The following is a 22192-nucleotide window of genomic DNA, read 5'->3' as shown; positions in this document are numbered from 1 at the left end:
GATCTCCAACTTCATTGCTCTATATATATATCATATATATATGTTAACAAAAAAAGAAACAAAAACGTACGTAAACCCCTTGTTATATATTTGTTCTCATATCATGATCAAAAAGTAATTCGATGTAATAGGTCAAGTGTCATCAAGAATCAAAGATACAAGAAGAGTGACATAGGAGTACATGTGCAAACAAAACGTATGGAATTCCAAGACTTACCTCAACCATACAAGCTCCTTCTAACTCTCCTGATCTTGGGGTTATTCTAACTTATTTCAAGTACTCAAGGAAGATGTATAGGATTTCATTTTCAAAACCAGGCCAGACTTGAAATGACTACATCTTCTTACGGATCATATATATATATATATAAGGAGCCAACTTCTAGAGGTTTAATTTCAATGATGAGAATGAATTATAATATTGTATGCATAAACGAGAAAGATCGTAGAAAAACAAAGGTGGTCCTTATATACTGGAAGTCAAACTTTGGAATATCAATATGCAATGCATGAAGAAGATGAATATGTGTGTGTGTGTGTCTGTAGAAAGCGAGGGGGAGAGATCAGGAAGTGAATGGATATTTCCTTTATTAAGAAAGGCCATATATAAAAGGAAGGTTTATCCTTATAATTGAAAATACCTAATTAATTACGAATGTTCACGTTTTTTTTTTCTTTTTCAGGGAACGAATGTTCAATTTTAAAAAATACAGACTGGTTTTTTGCTTTTCTGTCTCGATAAAAAATAAAGAATTTTAAGTGTTAAAAAGGGAAAACAAAAGGTCAAAATCCTTTTTTTTTTTTTTTTTGCTCGTCTCTTTTTATATTGTTTATTTTCGCTCTGGTATATATTGGTTCGCTTCTTACCATTTATTTAGCAAGGTCCCTTTCTCTTTATCTTATCTATTAGTCACTTTTCTACCAAAAATAGAAACTTATTGTCAATTATCCTTGTTTCTTACTCGTTAAAGTGTATCAGAAATAAACATCCCAATTTATTGTGTTAAAACTTCAGGATAAGAAGATTGTTTTCTTGTTTTAGGGTCCAGGATATAACAAAGCAAAATCAATTACTTTGTACTGAATCCTTCATTTTCTTTTTTTATTCCGTGAAGGAACCTATGTACCAATTAATCTAGTTGACTTGTGACTAAAAAAAAAAAAAAATCCTCTTGATTTGATTCCTATACTTTCCAAAACAATTTGCCGTTTTTTAGAAAGAGATCTGATCCAAAATTGACGTGTGAAGAAACAGCAACAAAATGTGGAAGCCTTCAAGCGTCTTTTTTTCATCGAAAACAAACGAAAAATAATCATAGAATAACGGCGTTAATTTAAGCGCAACGCAGGATAAACGACAAGAAATCTATAAAACGATAACAAACTCAAAGGGAGCTGCCTAAAAAATGACATTTCTCAAATGACTTATAAAGTGAGAGTGTAGTAAATAACAGATTTTTAAAACCAAGTTAAGTAAATAGCATATTTTAATACTATTTAAAATATGTTTATAAAGTAAATGAATCATTTAGGCTAGTAAAAATATTTTTTTCACGTAAATTTTCTTTTTACGACTTATAAAAAGAATATTTTTCCATGTAAATATATAAAGATTTTTTAAAAAAATTTTATCACGCAAGTCTGCATAAAGGATTCAATTACTACGTAAACTGTTATTTACTTCAAATATTTTTAAAATCTATTATTTATTTAATTTAGTTTTAAATGAAACAGATCTCTTCAACTACAATATCATGTAGCATTAAAATTGGGATTGCAATTCAGTCTTCTTGAAATCCTTTTGTGCCGCTATTACTACTAGTAGTTGCTTCTTAAAGCCAAACTTTCGCCATAAAAACTAAAGAAATCGGTCCATACTCCATAGTTGATTGTTAAATCCTGCCATAAAAAAGTAATTATTTAAAGATGCCACAAAGTTTCTCCTTATTTTGAGCTGTACTCTTAATTTATTCTTTTATATGGTATACACGTGATTTAAAGCTAAGATATAGTTTAAAAATGACGTGGAGAATTTTTAATCCCTTTCATACAAGTTTACTTTGTAATAAGCTTTTCTTTTTCTTCTTTTTTTTTTCCCTCTAAACTTTGTATATGTCATAGAGGTCGATTCGTTTGTTTATTTTGTTTTCTTTATGTATTTTGTTTGTTTCATGGATCAGTCAAATCAATATTAGTTCTTCAGTATAATCAATTATCCGCAGCAGCTTTTAGATTTTTGCTTCTGCTCTTACTTTTTCTACAAGTAGTGCTTCTATCTATATTCAAAAGCACAAAAATCTCAAACTAGGCCTTAGTCTTGAATCAAGGAAGAATTTAAAATTTTAAAAAACAAAAAACAAAGAAATTAAAATTAAAACAAAAAACAAACAAAAAGGTTGCTGCTTTAGATGGAGAATTTACTGAGTGAACATACCACATGGAGATAACTCTTATTTTTCTGTTGAAGTTGCCATAAACTAAGAAGCAGACGCCGGACAAAAACAGCATCAGGAGTGTTATTCACTAGTACTTTGATATTAACTAGTCAGCGAAACACCATTTTTCTTTTGAGCTAAATTTTAACCACTACATGAAGATAAAGAAGATAATTAATTAACCTGGATCAAAGAACTATTCTTCTAAGAAAGAATAGTTTGAGCTTAATTGGTCTATGAACCGTTGGTTAATATAGTACCGGGATTTAATGATTCAACATTGGACTTCCAAACATCTAACGCAGTTGGTTGTCTAAGTTCAGGGTGAGGAGTATCTGGAGGAGCTCCAAATGAGTTTCCTGCTACATATCTGGAAAAATAAATTAGTAAATTAGAACTTGGACACCATTAATTTAAAATAAACGTTACACAAACAAATCATTTATATAATCACAGATTAGTGTCTTGTAGAAATTGGACTATGCCCAAATATTAAGCAAAAAAAGACTATAATTGAGTTTACTAAATTGTTATAAGGCACCGGTAGTGCTAAGCACTATCGACTAATAGAGGTAGATCCTGCAGTGTGAGACTTATAAGTGGGACTCACATTTTATTAGTGATGGTACTTAGTACTGATAGTGCTCCTAAGCATTTTTTTTTTTGTCCAAATGCTCAATTCTAGGCTGGTATTTTTTTTTTTTTTAAGTAGTAGTAGTACCTACGTAGTGATCAATTCTAGGGTTTTTTTTTTCTTTTTTTTTTTTGGCAGTAGTGGTAATACCTTCTGGGACTACGAGGTAAGCCACGAGCAAGTCCATAGAGATGACGAATGGATTTGCGAAAGGTGCAGTCTCCAATGGCAGAGAAAGCCGAGTGGGTTTGGCCCATGGCAAAGACTTCACCAAGGCCAACTGGGATTTCATCACGCCCCATCATATGCAGTACGTCGTATAGGACGTCCACTGTCGCAGCACTTGCCCATCCGTCTGCGCTTATCAGAATTCCCTGTCAAAAACAATCTTCAAAAGTTTCACCCCCACTCATATATCAGCAGGTAACACCAAGGGGGTGTTTGGTATGCGAAAATCAGTAAAAATTATATTCTTAAGAAAGTGATGGAGGGTAATATGATTCCTATAAATAATACATTACTGTGTTTGGTTCCATATAATAATCTTTTTTAAATTCCCAAAAATATTACATTACTGTGTTTGGTTGTTCGCATGGAAGAAAATCCATATTATTATGAATAAAAAAATAATAATAATAATAATATTATTATTATTATTATTAATATAATATTATTATTATTATTATTATTATAAGATTCCCATGATTTTGAGATTTCTACGAATTTGAATAACATCATGTTGGGTGGTATTTAAATTACCTTAAAATGAGGAAAAGTGAATCTCATGGTAATCACTTTCTTGGGAATCTAAATATTATAATTCTTATACCAAACATGATAATATTACAGATTCTCATTCTCATCCTTAAGATTACTGCATACCAAACGCCCCTAAACATAAAAGAAGATGGAAACGATAATATATCTTAAACGGCAACGAAAATGGAAGTAAAAAATACGGTAAATTTTCTAATAAATGGTATTAAATCGATAAAGAGAGTTTATTTGAACAAAGTGGGTATCCTGAAAATGTTTTATAAAACCGTCAAGATAGAGGACAAAACACGCCATTAAGTGATGGAAAACGATAACATCCTGAAAGAGACCAGTGTCTCCTAATTGACAAAGTAGGAACAACAACTGCCATGAACGGCACTAAGTACAAAATGCAATAGTTATCCATAGAATACAATAACGAGTCATAAAAAACGATAAAGTTTTAGAAAAACGACATAACAAATAAAGGTCAAAAATCCGAAACAAAGCAAAAATAATAATAATAACAATAACACAAAAACGACAAAACAAAAAAACAAAACAAAACCGTGTAACATCAATAACAACAAAGGAATAGGATGTCCTAAATGAAAATATAGAAAACCGTGTATCGTTAATGACGACAGTAAATATAGAAAACGACACTGTTATAAAATGAAAATGACAAGAAAACGACAATACTCTATAAAAGAATATAAGATCATAAAAATAAAAATAAAATAAAAAAAAAGACACGTCCTAAATGAAAATAGTTCCGCCAACAATTTGTTTTGGAAAAAAACAGCAAAAGATTTTAGAAGAAAGAGATTTATTTGATAACAAATATTTGAACAGCGTTTTATTGAAACAAGGACAAACACTAGATTAATTAAGTTCAAAAATCAAAACATTCATAGAAAAACGAAAATGTCAATAAATTAAACAACGACAATTTATAGAACGATTTTTTTCGCTTTTTTTTTTATATAAAAACCAATAACAAATGACAGACGAGAAATTTATAAAAACGACTAGCTTTCTACACTGCCGACAAGACGATCGAAACAATAACATATCCAAGCTCCCATCTAGTTTGTGTATAACTCTCAAGATCTCAACTCTCTGTTAAATTACAACATCTCTTAAATAACATGCAGAAACGACAGCTTTCAGTAAAAATGACAACAAATCTAGTTATTTTGAGGTCGATCTGTTCCACGGGTAACTTCAGGAGATAGATAAGAGCTAGGAAGTCCCCGGCGCTCATATCCATGTCAAACACCACTGCTTTCCCTTTTACACGCCGTGCAAGATCCGGCTTGTAAAGTGTTTCTTCATAGTAAGGAAACTGTGTTCTAATGTTAAACCTCCCACTTTGTGCTGGTCGATTAAGAACCTCCATTTGATGGTAGAATTAAAAACATCTTTAATTAAGTTGAGTTATTTATAAGTAACGATTAATGACCACTCTTCACGCTAATTAAGATAAAAGTACTTAATCAAACATAAGTTTTCATATTCTGTGTATAAAATAACAAGTACTCACATCCAAGAAACTCTTGTAGAACTCTTTGCCAAGTGAGCTGGTTTAGCTTCTGTCGCAACGAGAACTTGCATTGCGTTCTCACCTGTTGCCTTCTTTGTGTAACTATCCTGTCATCATAATATAATAATTAAGGCAAAGTTCCATATATTTATCAACATTTTCCGATCTACGTGCCCTTTTAAATCAGACTAATTATTAATACTTTCTAAAATAAGATTTTCGATAGCTTATTTAATGTCATTTTTGTAGTAACTCTACCCTTTTCCTCCAAAATTTTTTATCTTTGGCAAGAAGGAAAGAAAATATGATAGAAAGAAAATATGAAAGTGATAAAAAATAGCAATGATAGAAAGGAAATTGATTTTCTTTTATGTTGTTTGGTATAAGAAGATGGAAAGAAAATAAGTTTACTTTCACTTGTTTGGTATTGGAAGTTAAATTGAAAAGAAAAAAAAAATCTTACTCGTAAATTACTTTTATACCCTTAAATTTTTTGCTTTGATGTTGATGGAGAAAATGATAGTTTAATAACTTTGCTCACTTTAATGAGTTGTCCTCATTTTCTATCCTATTTTCTGTCCACTTGTAAAAAAAAAAAAAATTATGGGGTCACATATATTATTTTTCACTCAATTTTTTCTTCTTTTCTCTTTTCTCTCCTATCAAACAACCTACATTTTTATTTTTTCTCTCAAAATCCCTCCACCTTTTTTTTTCTTTCTACTTTTCTTTTCTACCGAACATACTCTTAGTGAACAATATTATACGATACCTGACATTTTTTCTTCTTTCCCTTCTCAAGGCAAAACGTGATGGGGTTTTTCAAACCAATGGAGCCCACTTTTTTTATGAAGGAAAAATTTAGCACCGAAAACAGTGCCTAATAAAACAAATGAGGAAAGCCAGCTGTTTTTCGCAGCTGGCTCACGCGGAGAAGATGAGGGGGTTCAGTATAAATACCCCTTTCCTCCTCAGTTCATTTCAAGCGTCCCAACAGCAAAAGAAAGAAAATGAAAGGCTGCTGAGAGAGAGTTTTTATGTGCCTATAAAAGTGTTTTCTTTGTAAAGAGATTGTGTAGATTATCACATCGGGTGAATGTGAGAGAAATAGTGAGGATTTAATACCGGTGAATGTGAATGTGAGAGAATTTTATTGAGAATATTTCTCAAGTTATTGTTAAAATTTGAGAGATTGTTGTATATCTATTATTGTTATTGTGAAAATTATTACCGTGGTTCTTCCTTTTCAAATCAAAAGGTTTTCCACGAGATAAAATTCTTGATATCTATTTTATTTTTCTATATAAATTAGATCCTGATGGAGAATTGGAATTTTGTCCATATATATTCCCAACAAAAGGGGTCTTGCATTCCCAGTTGAACGTGACCACTATGTACCCCAGTCTTCTCTACACCAGACTTTGGGACAGAGAGACTATGAATTAGAGGATTTGAGCCATCCAAGACTCGATAAGGCTTGCCGGATTTAACTACTGTGATGTATTTGATCGTGCAAATTGCGCATTTGGGAGAATGCTACGCCGACCATGAAAGAATCCCACATGGCATATTGCTGCAAAAATCACTCTCATCTTACTCATGTATGTTCTACTTTAATACTAGATACGTGTCATAAAATTAAAGTACATTCCCACTTTCTGAAGTTAGTTACCCTATAAAAATCATTGCCGAGCCATGTATTACGAGCCATTTTCAAGGACCGGAAGCAATACTCAGCCTCATGTGTGTCCTGTTTCTTCTCAAACGCCGAGAAGAAATTCTTATCGACGGGAATCGTTCTCTTCGCGTCTAGCGGAACGAGTGTGAGCGGAATACCAGAATGCGAAACCTATGTTGATTAAAAATAAAATTACTAGTGACATAACATTAAAGTTAATTTCTGCTTAGGTGACAGAAGAACAAGGCATTGTACCGTATGAGCAGCAAAAGGGTCATGAAAGATATTGAATTCTGCATATGGATTACTATCTTGAGGATACAAATTGCCAACAATACATGTTTGGGCCAATAGCGCCACCCACGGCATAAATATGCTCCACATTCTTCTTAAAGTGAGGATTGGTCATTAGAAATACAGCTAAATTTGTGTGGGCCCCCGTGAGGAACACAGTAGTAGGACCTGCTGAGATTGCATCTATCTATCATCACTTGTTGACCGTGGGTTGCCGAAGTGGTATGTATATATATATATGTATATATATATACACACACTTATATATATGGGTGTGTGTGATTTGTTTTCAATATTTCATAAACGGTTGATCTTATATTAGTCTAATATGTAAAACTAACAGCATCTCTATTAATGCAGAGCCAATCAATGAGTCAATGTTAAAATTTGACGTTTACGTATGACAACCACTCTCTAACTATGCAGTGCTGTCTTTGATATTAATTTTAATATATGCTGTATTTCATGTTAATTTGATTCTTTTTACTTGATGTGTTACTTTTTTATTTAATTTTATATAGTATTGTCATTTCCTAATCATTCAAGAATTGAAAATTTACTTTTTCAAATTTTGAAGCTAATATAACATTTGAAATAACATATTTCAAATTGCATTAGGTACAAAATAAAACATACTTTTTTATACCAATATAGCATTGATATTGGCATTTATAAAGATGATCTAAGAAGTGTAACTGATTTTTTGTTCTATATAATAATGATTTTTGAAAAAGTGTAACACTGGTAAAAGGACTGTTTGTTTGTGATGAATAAAATAAAACCCATGCACTAGCGAGTTCACTATTTACACTTCAGGGAAATTCTTGTTTGACTAAACGACAGTTTTACGCTTCATTTTCAATTTTGCTGATTGTTATCATTAACTTCTCAACTACTAAATATGTGATTCGTTAAAAATTAGTAATAAAAGAGTGAAACAAACTCGCTACTCCTAATAATATCATCTAGTTTATTTCTGTTTGACTAAAACAATGATAATACAAGTAGATATACATTCACTACAAAAACAACACCATTGATTTATATGTTATAATAGCGCAATGCAAATGTATAGAAATATCCCATCCAAAAACACAATAGAATGATAATTGGGAAATTAACGACGATGAATCATGTATGTATGTATATATGTGTATATATGCGTGTATATATGCATGTATATGTATGTATAGAGAGATAGAGAGATAGAGAGAGATTATGGCTTAGTTTGGTAGTGCTGTGGATTTTAGAAAAATTGCTTTTAGTTGTGCTGAAGGAAGAAGCAGCTGTTACAAGAAGTAGCTGAGTGTTTGGTAAACTGTAATTATAATAGCTGTGCTGGTTCCAAAATCAGTGTAATAGCATTTGGTAAATTTTGAGGTTGAATTGTTGTAGGTATGTAAATGACCAAAATAGACATGATATGAAACTTAAATATATATATATATATAATTGTTTTTGGTATTTAGAAATACTTGTTTAACTTAAAAAAAAAAAAAACATCTGGATATGATTTTAACAAGAAATTTATGATAATTAATTCTCTTTTTTTCATTTCTTCATTCACAATATAATTACAACTAAAAGAAACATTAGTGACAATTACTCAGGGACAGATGCAATATTCGAGTTGTGGAATTGTTTTGTTCTCTCTCTCTTGCAAACCTTGGCAGGACAGTTGCATACCAAAAAACGGGCTAAGCTAAATGATAATTAATTAATTATAGGACCACAAATAAAGAACATTTCAAACATATTCATATCCATACACACACACTTACATAAATGAGTAAATTCACACATTGATGGGTGAGGCCCTCAAATTGGGCTAGGTGGAGCTGCCTAGCTTCGATTAGGATTATCATTTCCTAATCAAAATACCATTGGTATAATAGGATTATTAATGAAGCATGCTAGAGTGAAGTTATGCCATTTATTTATTTATTTGCATTGGATTGTTTAAGCAAAAAGAAATAAATATATGAAGTATTGTTTTATGGCACATTTTACTATTTTTTTACGTGCTTATTTTTTTTATAATAAAAACTTTATTGATAAAATTCAATAACAAGGGCAAATGACAAAGGTATCCTCAAACCAAAAAAAAACAAAAATGGTCAGGTGTGAAAAACTGACTAACATACAAAAAAAGTAAGATAAACACATAATCAGTATTTCAAATCAATTCTCTATTACATCTTTTCAATTCAAAATGATTAAAGTAAACGGAAACCCTAAAACAGCCCATAACAATGCATAAAACTTTACCTTCTTAAAAATATCAATTGACTCCAACGCCTTTTTTTAAAAGATTATGTCATTCCGCTCCATCTACAGAGACCATAACAATGAGAGCACTATAATATTTTATAGGACTCTGCCTTCTTATTAGTTCCTTCGATTCTGTATGTATGAATCAGAAGAATCAAACAAAACACGTAAACATGTAAATGTGAGAGTTGACTAATTTCTATTGGGGAGTGTTAGGTACAGGACAAAGGGTCAAATATGTATTTGATCACCAAAGGGAATCTGGATCATTTCCACTTGCATCAGGCCCACCTGAATCATTTCCACTTGCAGAAGCTTCGACACCCTGTGGCTCAGTGCCATTTTTACGTGTTTACCAAACACATTTTTTAGCTTCAGTTAAAAAAAAATGATTTTGACTTTTTAAAATCTCTACCAAACGGAGCCTATATACTCATATTGGTTACCTGTGGAAGTAGAGCTCTGCGCAAGCCAAAGTTTGTGTCGCTATCTAAACGACCGTTGCGTCCCATGTCAAGAAACGACAACAAATTGGCCAGATTTTTTTTAAGAGTAATGTCCCTATATAAACTCAAATCTCGATTGATTTGAGTTTTTAATTTGAATTGAAATATAATTTTATATAAATATTTTTTTATTATAGTAAAAAAGTTAAATGTGACTGTTTCTGAGTACTTTTTACTGTAACAAAACTCAAATTTTAAAATTGAATCGGTAAAATAAACGGAACCTCAATTTTTATGTATTTATTAATATGATACGTGAGTTATTATCTTTTTATTAATAGATACAATCACTTTTATTAATTAACATTGTAATGTTTTAAATACTCATTAATAAAAAAATAATAACTTACATATCACATTAAATGATACATAAAAATCTAAATTTAAATTAGTGTATCTAGAATTATTCTTTTTTAATGCATATAAATGAGGATTTCTAGTAATTACTAACAACAAATATGGAAGTTCCTTTCTAAAAGAAAAAAAAAAATAAACAATAAATAATACGGAAGCCGCCATCGAAAGTGAAGTTATTTGAACACATTCTACAAGATATTGAACATCTCACATCAATTTATAACAAGTTTTCAAACCAAACAAGGCCAAAAGTGTTTACAACAGCGACACGTTTCTGATTTTATATCTACGCATAAATTCGTTGCACACACAACTATTTGATTGAAAAAACAGAAATTCAATAAAAAAAATCACATATCAAAAGGTGAAATACGTGTATATGCTTGTATGCATGTTTAAATACACATATGTCGCCTTCCAAATTTTATTTCAACAGAATAAATAAATAAATAAATTGTAAAGACTAAACAATATAGAAAATGCATTATCAAGTTTTTTTTTTCTTTTCCAGTAGAGAGAAAGACCTGGTCAATAATGGGAAGAAATCCACCAAAATTTGGAAGGATGGTAGAATTAGGCAAAATGCCACCTTCACCACCAACACCAACCGGAATGTCATCACGGCCCATCATGAACAGAATGTCGTACGCATGATTAACAGCATGCCCACCATCACTCCATCCATTTGTGTTAATTGTAATTGCCTACATTAAATATATTATATACGTATCTGGTTATAGATTAGTGCTGCTCTTAATTAATTGTAACAGTTACTTTACAAATATTAGAATTTTTTTTTTGTATTGTTTTTTGTAAATAAATTAAAGTGATATAACAAAATTAAGAACCTGAAGATCAAATTCGGGTCTTGTTTTGCAGAAACTCATGATCAGGTTAACAAAATAACAAACAGATGATCAGGTTTGACTCTTAATGAAAAATACTGCTAATTTATGGTTAAAAATATAATGAACGGTACTTGTGGATAAATGGAAAAATATATATTCAAAGAAGATGTTAGATTTTTATACATATCGTGCAAAGAAGTAAATCGATTCAATAACTAGTGAAAATAAAAAAATAAATAAAATAAATAAAAAACCTCGCCAAGTAAGGTCAAGAAGAAGTGTGACATTTTCTTCCAAAAACATAATAAGAATAATGATACTATATACGACATGAGAGCGTAACGAGACATATAACACCAATTTAATATAGGAAATGCAATATTATCAGAACGGACTCGAACTGAAAATTTTACCTTACTTCAACTGTAATATTTGCTCTTTTTCTTCTCACTGAAATACTTCAAGCTACGTTTATGTATTTTTCAAAGCTGCCAGCCCACACTTGATGTCTTATAAAATGGCAGATTATATAATGATAACGATTTATAGAAATGAAGATTGGTCCTTGGATGAAACAAACATTGGATATTATAATGCAACGCGTGAAGTTGAGAATATATATCTATATATAAATATATAGACGAGTTTTTAATGATTACTCACTTCTAAATATAAGGTCTGTTTATTAGAAGGTATACTCAAATTATGATTTTTGATTATGAAGTTTGAAATTTAAATTTTTTATGAGAGAAAAATATTATAGCAGATCGATGATTTGATTTTGAGTATATAAAACAAATAGGCCCATAGAAATATAATGACGTGGCTTTCATTATTTGTCATTATTTTTTTTAGTTAACTATAATTAATTTATTAAACCTTCAAATTAATGTATTGCGGTTAAAATAATAATATTTATTGATGGATAAATATTAGAGTAACCATTAACACAATACAAATATATATATATATATAATATTTATAGTGATTGGTTCTGGGAAAAAAGAAAACACAATACCTTGGATATTATACGCAAAAAGACCACAACAAGAGAAACCATCTATGATTAAGAGAGATATTATCCATGATGGTCTACGTTGTTTACATATAGGGGAGAGAAGACTATGAATAAATAATTACATGTCTAATTGACTCTTGCAAATGGCAGATTTTTTCTGTTTGAAACACATGAATTTAAGGAGGGATAAAAAAAAAGCAAGTAAAATTTAACCCAAAAATTGCACCTTAAAATTTCTTTCTGGATCGATATCTCGAATGATGTGGAAATATTTACATTAATCAACATTTTAATTTTGTCTAGCCGTACTTTTAACATATTAATATATATGTCACACGTAATTTTTAAGAAGAATAAACCATGAATAGAATGGCATGCATGCAGTTGATTAACACAAACAAAGTTATAAAGCATTCTGTCCATTTTTTAAAGAGGGGCCGTTAGTGTGACATTTACAAAGCTTAGATATCAGGGATATGACACTTAAAAATTTAGGGAAAAACATAAGATGAGGAGTATTCATAACTGCAAGTTTGAATCAGGTTAAACAGACCGGTTTGAGACCCATTATTATTTGCTCAAACTCGGCCCAACTTTACCCTAAATTTTTTGGTCTTAGGATTAGGCTGAGCCAACTTTATCTCCTTTAAGGTTGGGCTAGCTTAGCCCAAACATCATATTTTTTAAAGTTTTTTTTAAATACCTTATAAAAATTCCGAGCTGAGCTAGGCCGGCCCTAAACTTTTTAGGTTTAGATTCGGGCCGAGTCGGCCTGCAATTTCTATTTGGATAGCTAGGCCAAGACCAGACGGCCCAAACTTACACCTTTACGAGTATTTTTAAGGACTAAAAATCAAATTATAACCCATAAATTAATTACAATTACGTATGAAAACGATAGCATATACTGAATTTCTAACCCCTCAAATAGGTACCCCACTATATTTTTAATCCCTAAAGATTAGCTCATTGATTTCTATCTTTTTACAATTAAAATAATGAAAATAGTTAAATTAAACATTTTTAAAATTCTAAAGTTATCCACAATGATGGTCCATTGGTAAATTATAAGATATGCTGGCAGTCTCCCGTCACCGGCCGGAGATCCCCATCGACTGGTCTCCAGCCGGCCATAACCTAGCAGGTTATGATCCATAACTTGACAGATTACACTGGCCACTGACAAGTCTCTGGCCATAACCTGACTGATTACACTGGCCATAACCCTAAATTTGGCCCATCAAATTTCCCAATTTGGCATCCTGAATCCCAAAATTTTTTTTCAGAATAACTTCACGAAACGACCGTGTCTTAATGACAAGATAATAAATATACAAAATGCCAACAACGTCATAGAACGTTGAAAACGACAACGAATATGAAAAAGGACACAAAGAAATGACAGACACATGACAGATGTCTACATGGTGTTTATCGTGTTTGAAATTGATCCACTTTTTATTTTTTACGTTTAAAAAAACGTTTAGTATAATAAAGATAAAAAAATAAAAATAAAAATAATTTTTTAATTTAGTGTAAAATAAAAGAGAAATGTTCATTTTTTATTTTCATTTTCTCTTCTCTCGACTAGAGAAAAAAATAGAGATATTAATAAATTTTTTGATACTAAAAATAATCTCTTAATAAAATTATCAAACACATTTTTAAAAATTATTTATATTTAAAATTAAAAATATTTTTATTTTTATTTTTATATAATAAATAAAATTATTTTATAATGAGTTCTAAAAGCACTTCACAATTATTATAGTCGATAGATCAACACTTAATTCAATCTGACAGCCGGATAAATTGCCAAGTTTATAGTAGGATCCACAAACTTTCTCCAAATTTCAGAAAAGCACCAAACTCTGGGCCCCAAAATTTGAATCCTCAAGAATAGCGGCCCATCCCCCCAAAAACAGATGTCTCTCTCTAAAAGTCCCCATCTCTTTGCTTATTTGCCTCTCTCATTTCCACAACCACAACATAAAGATTCTAGCAAAACCCTAATCCTCAAATCTTGAATATCCCCAAAATTTTCCATCGCCACAGTCCACACAGACTCAGAAAATGGCCAAAAAGAAAGTGACCCACCAATCCAAAGACCACCACCACCACCAACAACAACAACAACAACCCAAACCGCAAGAAGAAGCTCCTCAAAACCCACAGAACAGAGTCACCACCGATTCCGCCGCCGCCGCCATAGCCGTCGCCATGGACGACTCTTCGGAGAAGCTCCAGAGCCTCAAGTCCCTCAACGCCCGCCTTCTCAAGGAGACGTTCGAGGGCAGGCAACAGATTGATTCCTTGGTCAAAGCCAAGGAGTCTCTCGACGCCGAGTTGACTCGGGCCGGTCTTGAGAAGAAGGTTCTGTCGGCTGAGTTGACTCGGGCGAGTGAGGAGAGTGTTGGGTTGGAGCTGGAGAAGGGCGTGTTTGGTGTTTACGTGGAGGCCCAGATAAGAGAGAGAGAATTTGAGATTGGGTCTCTGAAGAGGGAAGTGAGGGAGCTCTTGGGTTGTATTGAAAATGAGAGGGAAAAGTTGGTTAGGGTTTGTGAGGAGAGGGATGTTCTGAGGAGGGATTTTGATGGTCTGGTTTCGGAGGCAAATGGGTTGAGGGAGAAAGTGAGGGAAACGGAGAAAAGAGAGAGGTTGGTGAAGGAGGAAGTTGAGAAACTGAGAGCGCAATGTGAAGGAATTTTGAAGGAGAAGGAGGAGAGAAAAGGAGCTGTTGAGGGGCTGAAGAAGGAGAAGGTTTTGGCTGAGAGGAATTTGGTGGAGTCGGAGAGATTGGTTGAGAAGTTGAAGAGCGAGAATGTGAAGATTTCGAGCGAGAAGAATGAGGCTGAGAGAATTAGAAGTGGATTGGCGCAACAAATTGGTGCGTTGGAGAAGGAAGTGGGGGAGAAGAATGGGATTGTGTCGGGTTTGAGAGGCGAGGTCGGAGTGTTGCGAGGGAAGATTTTGGGGTTGGAGAAGGCTGTTGGTGATGGAAGGAAGGGGGCTGAGAGGAAGTTGGCGGAGTCGAATAGACTGGTGGAGAAGTTACAGAGCGAGAGAGAAAAGATTTCGAGTGAGAAGAGTGAAGCTGAGCGGATTAAAGGAGAGCTTGAAGTACAAATTGGTGTGTTGGAAAAGGAAGTGGGGCAAAAGAATGAGATTGTCTTGGATTTACTGCGAGAGGTGGAAGTGATGCGAGCGAAGATTTCGGTGACGGAGAGTTTTATTAGTGAGGGAATGAAGGAGATGGAGAGGGAGGTTAAGTCATTGAAGGAAGAGAAGGAAAAGAGTATTGAGAAGTTGCATTCGCAGTTATATGTAGTAGAGTTGGCTTTGAAGATGACTACTATGGAAGCAAATGATAAGGAGCTAAGGATCGAAGAGCTAATTCGAAAGAAGAGCGAGATTGAGGAGGGGAAAGCTAATCAAGAGAGTGAAATTGTTGCGTTGCATAACGAAGTAGGCGACCTAAGGGACGCTCTGTTCGCATTGCGAAACTCGTGCAGAGATTATGAGGAAAACAACAAGCAACTGCTCTCTGAAGTAGGTCACTACAAGGATACTTTTGACCGGGTCACTCTTGAGAGGAATGAGGCTCAAAAGGCTTTTAACGAGGAAAGGAAGAATGCGGTACACTTGAAGTTGGTTATCTCTGAAAAGGAGAAAAGGGTTCAAGAATTCACAGTGGAGTTGCGCGGTTTGAAGGACGAGCGCAAGAGCCTGCTTGACAATGCTAAAACAGCTGAGGGCCGGTTGGGATCATTGGTGAAGGAAAGAGATTCGGCGCAGAAGAGCCTTCTTGAGGCGAAGAGCAGAATGGAGGAATGGAAAGCCAAAGTGGAATCAGCAGGGGGCAACTACGAGAAGGCGCTAGCAATGTTGAAGACAACCGCATCAATGATTTCGTCTTCTCAATCGGAACATGGCAAGAGAGAATTGGTCAACAATGAAGAGAAGCTAGAAGAAGAGGTTCAGCCGTACGTTTCGGAGTTGGAAGCTATCCAAAATGCTTTCAGGAACAAGGAGAAGGCGGTGGAAGACATGAAGAAACAAGTGGAGTCGTTGAAGCGCGCCGAGGCAGAGGCACACAAGAAGAAAAGCTTTTGGGCCTTGGTCTCATCAGCAATAACCATTTTCGCCGCAGCTTCTGTTGCATATGTTGCCAAGGCACGTTGAGTGGGGCTTGGTTCACTAATCAATTTTTGGTACTATGACTCAATTTTAGTTGCTTTTGGTGCAAGTAATCAAGGTCTGCTTGATGACACAATGATGCTGTTTGGTCCTTTTAAGAGCTAGTTAATTTCGAAAATAATGTCTTTGTTACCGGATTATAATCTCCAAAGGATGTACTGACGGGCCTTTTTTTTTTTTTTGTTATATAAGCCTAAAAACTATCTGTTCGGTGTAGTTTTTGAATTCTGAAATATGCAGATTTCAGAATTCTTGATGAAGCTAGCTTGTTCTCTTTCCTTTACTTTTTTACTCTATTTTTTATTTTGATTGCATTGTTGCTCTTGGAGTTGGCCGTATGTTCTTTATATGCTTTTGATGTGTTCAAAACTATGATTGAAACGTACAGGAAATACAGTCTTATTTTGTTGATATCGTCATTTATCGGATTATGGTTATTAATGCATCACAAGCTAATTGCAAGATCTATACAGTGTTTGGAGCATTAAACTGAAAATAATAACAGAACAAGCTATTGCTACGGCGGTATCTTTTTAAAAGATAATATATACAGCGTGATAGGTTACTTAGAGGATCTCCAAAGGAAATTCCTAAATTTTAGTTAAATTTTAACTAAAATGGCTATAAAGTTATTTTAATTAGTAATTTTTGGGTGATTAACTAGTTAAATATGGATTATTTTAATATTTATTGAATTTAAAATATAAATAATTTTATTGAACTTAAGAAAAAATCTTTACATTTATTATGGTTGCGAGAATAAAATAATACAAAAAATAAAATGGTTAGCCTCTCTATGCTAGTTAAATAAGAGCAACTCTAATAATGCTAGTTATTTCATGTTTTCAGTTAAAACAGCTAATGATTTAGCTAAAATTTAACTTTTCTCCACTCCAACCATTAGCTAAATGGTTAGTTATTTAAGAGAATGTTTCACACTAGCTAAATATAATTAGCATGGAGTTGATAGCCATTTTATTTTTTTATATTATTTTATTCTTGTAAACACAATAAATACAAAGTTTCTTTTTAAAATTAAATAAAGATATTCATATTTTAAGTTCAGTAAACATTAAAATAATTTATGTTTAGTTAAAATAAAAAGTATGGTTCGAGTCACTCATTAAAAAGTTGTCAGCTAAAGTAGTTTTTTTGCTATTTTAATTAGAATTTAGTTAAAATTTACAGAGTTTCTTTAGAGATGTTCTAATGCTAGCTATATTTAGCTAGTGTGAAGTGAATTATCTAAAATAGCTAATTATTTAACTAATAGTTGAAGTAGAAAAAAGTTGAATTCTAACTAAATCATTAGTTATTTTGATTAAAAATATGAAATAGTTAGTATGGACAGAGTTTGTAAGAAGTAAAAATAAAAAATTAATTTTTTTTTTTTGTTTTCTAAAATGGAACAAGTACCTAAACCATTACCCATGGTTATTAGGGGCATCTCTTCCCAATCACTAGATGCAACGTGTGGGTTGAATTCAATGTGATTTGTTGATAAAAGGAAACATAAATACAAAACACCAATAATAGTGTAATAAATGTACGAATATGGGAATTGGGTCACGACGCATTTGTAGGATCTTTTTGTTAACATATATTAGAATTTTCAAGACTCAAAAGAGGACTTAACAAAACAGAGTTTTTACATGTCCTTTTCAAAAGCTTAGCTGTTCCTTACCATTGTAGTGAATTTATTAAATCATTGTGAAAGCAACTTGCCTAGCCTATAATGGCTGTGTGATCCTCATGTGATCCCACAAAAACAACCAAATTCCAACCACCACTATTAACTTTTTCCCCTTCGAAACAGACCCTTTTTTTTTTTTTTTTTTTTTTTTTTTTTTTGCCTTTTTTGCTTTAATTTTTTGAGGGGGGACTCCTGTCGTGCCAAGCCCCAAGCTTACTCGTATACTTCTTTCTTAGAACAAGGATTTAACAACTGACAAGAGTGACCAAGATCAATCTCGATCAACAACAAAAATGGACCATTCTAAGTTGCTTCCAATCATCAATTCTCTTGTACTGGATTCTCATTTCCATTCTAGTGTTTAAGATTGCATCCAACGATTTTTAGGATTTATCTATGAAATGTCATTATCCCTAGCATCTAAGTTCCAAAACAACACATCCCACTCCCAGTTTTGGCATGTCAAAATCTATACTTTAACTTAATCTAGGGAATTTTGGTTCTAAAAAAAAATGTCCTTTTGGTCGAATATTCCAAAACCTTATAAGCACAATTGAGGAGCTACAACTTGAGCTCCATTGATGAGTATACAACTATGTTCAGCAAAGACATAAACAACCATAATCCTTGAGACCGCACAATGGATCTATTGGAGGATTACGCACAAGAACAAAAATGCTTGAATGACTTTCGGCTGTGTCGTGGCGGCTCTTATTCCAACTCTTGTCGTCCCAATAAACTCCTTTTAGAAGGTACAAAAAACCAACTTTCGCTCTTGCTGACCATACAAACATCCAAAGGATAATAGGCAAGAAAATTATTTAAAACAAAAGTGTAAATATAAAATATCTTTCATTTACAGTTGCCAAGTAGACTTGTCAAAACACGAACCATACAAAAAGAAAACAGAGGAAAATTCAACTACAAAAGGCCATACCCAACAAGCAAACATTTTATATAATCTAAGGCATATATCTATAAACATAACAAGATTACAATACCATGGATGTTTTTAACATCCATGTCTCGAGATTAGCTATATATATATATATTCTATATATATATATATATATATCATTAGCCAGGCACCAAGCAGGTCGATCAACAACCAAATGTTATAACCCCCACAGTATCAAGATCCTCTTTTTCTTTGTGGCCAAAAGTCAATAAATGGGTAATCTCAGTCTCCGTTGGAACTTGCTAACTTAGTCAAACAGCACTTGCTGCAACTTAAGCTTCAACCCAAATCCAGAAATTTTAGATTTTCCACCAACAGAAAGGCATCCCAATCCAGCTACATGCAGAACTAATACCCTTCTGTATATAATATATCCAACAACCAAGGACCAAACTCCAGCGTTGAAGGATCTAAATATATACCACGGCAAATCAATACAACAGCGAACAGTAAGTAGAGTATTACTACACAACCTTACAAACTATCAAGCAATCCTTAATTACCCCGGGCCGAATGTCAAGCTTCTATTATGTATGGCTGCCTGTTGGTATTGGTAAAGTCAAATTCTATTCACAGTCAGAACTCACAAAGTTACTTATCTCATCCATCACGGTATAGAAGTGTTCGGTGTTGGGCAACAAGTAGAACCCAATTGTTGCCTTCTCCAGATATAGAAGTTTCACTTCTTGATAAACTTTCTCAAGCGCTTTAACATAAGCCAATTGCCAGTCCTGAATAAGATCCAAACCAGCCACCACAACAAGGCTCTTGGGAAACTTGAGTCCTTCCAGGCTCTTACCCCTTGGACCAAATGGGTTGCACGCCGGATGGTCCCTGTCTTCGCCCTCAGGGAGAAAAGCTCTCCAGTACCAGTCTCGGTCGAGGAGGGTAACAAAATATTTCCCATCTAACCGTCTCTCAGATTCAGTCCTCACTTGCCCACTAAACATTGGATTGAGCAGGATGTTCCCTAATACTTCGATTCCACATTCCACTGCTCTTAAAGCGACATTGTGCACAATGTTTCCACCGGAGCTGTCACCGGCCAAATATATATGAACCTTTGAGTCATTTTTGCTTTGAAGCCATGATCTTGAGTTCACCCAATTGAGAGCAGCCCATCCATCATCATAGGCACATGGATACCGATTTTCGGGTGCACGACGATAATTTACTGAGATGACCACAGCCTTGCAGATTCCCACTAATCGGCGGCATAGAGTATCATATATAGCGCTATTTGCAGAGGAGTGGGCGAAGCTTCCACCATGAAAGAAGATTATTACAGGGACAACCTCAGAGCTCACAGGCTTCTCAAGATCAACGATGTTTGAACGAGGTTCGTCTCCATTAGCTGGACGATATATTCTGCTAAGAAGGCTAGTTTCACGGTCAATGATGACATCAAAAGAGTAAACCCCATCAACTGCGTGTGCATTTGCCGGAACTTTTCGGTCAAGAAATTCTGCCAAGTGGCGGTTGAAAGTACCATCGGGACGACGAAGAAGATTGTAAGCCAGCTTGAAATTCGAGATCAAGACCCATGTATTCAGCGGAACCACCTGCTGTAAAAGGCAGCAATTTCAGGAAACTATAACGTAGACTTGGGAGAAGATCTCTAAAATTGCAAACAACAACACGCAGTGATTGCTCTTGCATATCGAAAACCAATTTATTGCCTGGAGCAACAATACACAACAAATCTAACAAGGCACAAACAAGTGAAGAAGACATATAATCACTAGAACAACAAAGACAAAGCTGAGTAATGTTCAGAATAGGAATGTAATTACCAACCCCAAAAGATAATCAAAATCAAACATAGTCAACAAAGTCAAAATCAGGACTTCTGACAAAACCCTAGATTTGATCATCCAATCCAATCAAACAACCAAGCAGCCTGCAAAACAAAAGCTAAGAAAAAGAAAAATCTATCAAAGTCAACGGTAACTAAATCACAAGCACTTAAAAAATAAATAAATAACAAAAAAAAAAAAAAAACCAAACCACAGGCTTAAACCAAGACGAAGAGTACACACAGTAGAAAACAGAATCCAAACTAAAACTGCCCTAAACGTAAACTGAGCCCCAAAATAGAAAAAAAATATATATATTTGAACTTTTAACAACCTAAATCAAAAAACCAGAACCCAAAATCCTTAAAAACCCAGAAGAGTAAAACACACGCAATACTAAATCAACATGAAAAACCAAACCCCCTCCTCCACAAACCAAAATCAGCAACAAAAACAAAGCTTCATAATTCAAGACAAAAAAATCCGCAAAACAAAAAGAAACAAGTCAAATAACCAACACAAGAAAACGAATTGGAACAGAACAAGAGCAAGAGCTGAAGAGCTGATACCTTGGACTCATTGAGGTTGACTTCATGACTCCCAGCCATTAAAACCCGGTCTCAGAAAATCCAACAACCACAAAAGAAAACCCACCACGCAAGATCCTCAAAAAAAAAAAAAAACCCCACTTCCAGAAAGTTCCTTACGTATTCAACAAAACCACGAAACCAAGCGAACAAACCCACAACATCTGAGCCATCGTAACATTACAAGATCACTGGCTTTCTTTCTATTACAAACCCATTGCTCCTGATCTCCAGGATTTCCTTCCTTCTTGTTCTCCCCAAATCTAGGCGGTAATGGGAAAATCCCCCGTGTAATGATAAAACAGAGCGAGCGAGAGAGCGAGAGAGCGAGAGAGAGAGAGAGAGAGCGAGAGGGAGGGGGTGCGAATGATAAGAAGAGAGGAGGCGTACGGTACACAGAGAGAGATAGAGATAGAGAGAGAGAGAGAGAGAGAGGACAAAAGGCTAAAGTGCGAGAGAAGGGGATGAACAAAGGACGATAGAGCGGACAAAGTGATCGGCCGAAAGAAAACACTGTTCACTGGGACCCACTTATCTATTATATTTAACTTCATTAATTATTTCTTTTTTTTCTCTCTCTTTTTTATTGTGCATGACAGGATTGACGAAATAATTAAA

General features: G+C 33.7%; 2 protein-coding genes and 1 pseudogene across 4 annotated transcripts; 1 reads left to right on the top strand and 2 right to left on the bottom strand.

Annotated features, from left to right (window-relative positions):
• Window positions 1–1818: 1818 nt before the first annotated feature.
• On the bottom strand, window positions 1819–11364 carry LOC21385675 (annotated as a pseudogene).
• Window positions 11365–14294: 2930 nt separating this feature from the next.
• Window positions 14295–16933, top strand: LOC21385673 (myosin-7). The gene has a single exon (XM_010104377.2). The coding sequence runs from the start codon at window positions 14417–14419 to the stop codon at window positions 16523–16525; it is 2109 nt and encodes a 702-aa protein (XP_010102679.1). The 5' UTR covers window positions 14295–14416; the 3' UTR covers window positions 16526–16933.
• A 2139-nt stretch (window positions 16934–19072) lies between these two features.
• Window positions 19073–22054, bottom strand: LOC21385672 (gibberellin receptor GID1C). 3 transcript variants are annotated; one of them, XM_024169644.1, is made up of 2 exons: window positions 21557–22054; window positions 19073–20756 (listed from the first exon to the last, which is right to left on the bottom strand). In XM_024169644.1, the coding sequence occupies exons 1-2, from the start codon at window positions 21593–21595 to the stop codon at window positions 19758–19760; spliced, it is 1038 nt and encodes a 345-aa protein (XP_024025412.1). In that variant the 5' UTR covers window positions 21596–22054; the 3' UTR covers window positions 19073–19757. The 3 variants fall into 3 exon arrangements, with proteins under 3 accessions (XP_024025412.1, XP_010102678.1, XP_024025410.1); XM_010104376.2 differs by having other exon boundaries at window positions 19073–20753; XM_024169642.1 differs by lacking the exon at window positions 21557–22054 and adding an exon at window positions 20985–21123 and having other exon boundaries at window positions 19073–20753.
• Between the last annotated feature and the right edge of the window lie 138 nt (window positions 22055–22192).

The sequence above is a fragment of the Morus notabilis genome, unplaced genomic scaffold (genome assembly GCF_000414095.1).
Source record: "Morus notabilis unplaced genomic scaffold, ASM41409v2 Scaffold3053, whole genome shotgun sequence".
Lineage (NCBI taxonomy): Eukaryota > Viridiplantae > Streptophyta > Magnoliopsida > Rosales > Moraceae > Morus > Morus notabilis.
This window is presented reverse-complemented; position numbering and strand designations above follow the sequence as displayed.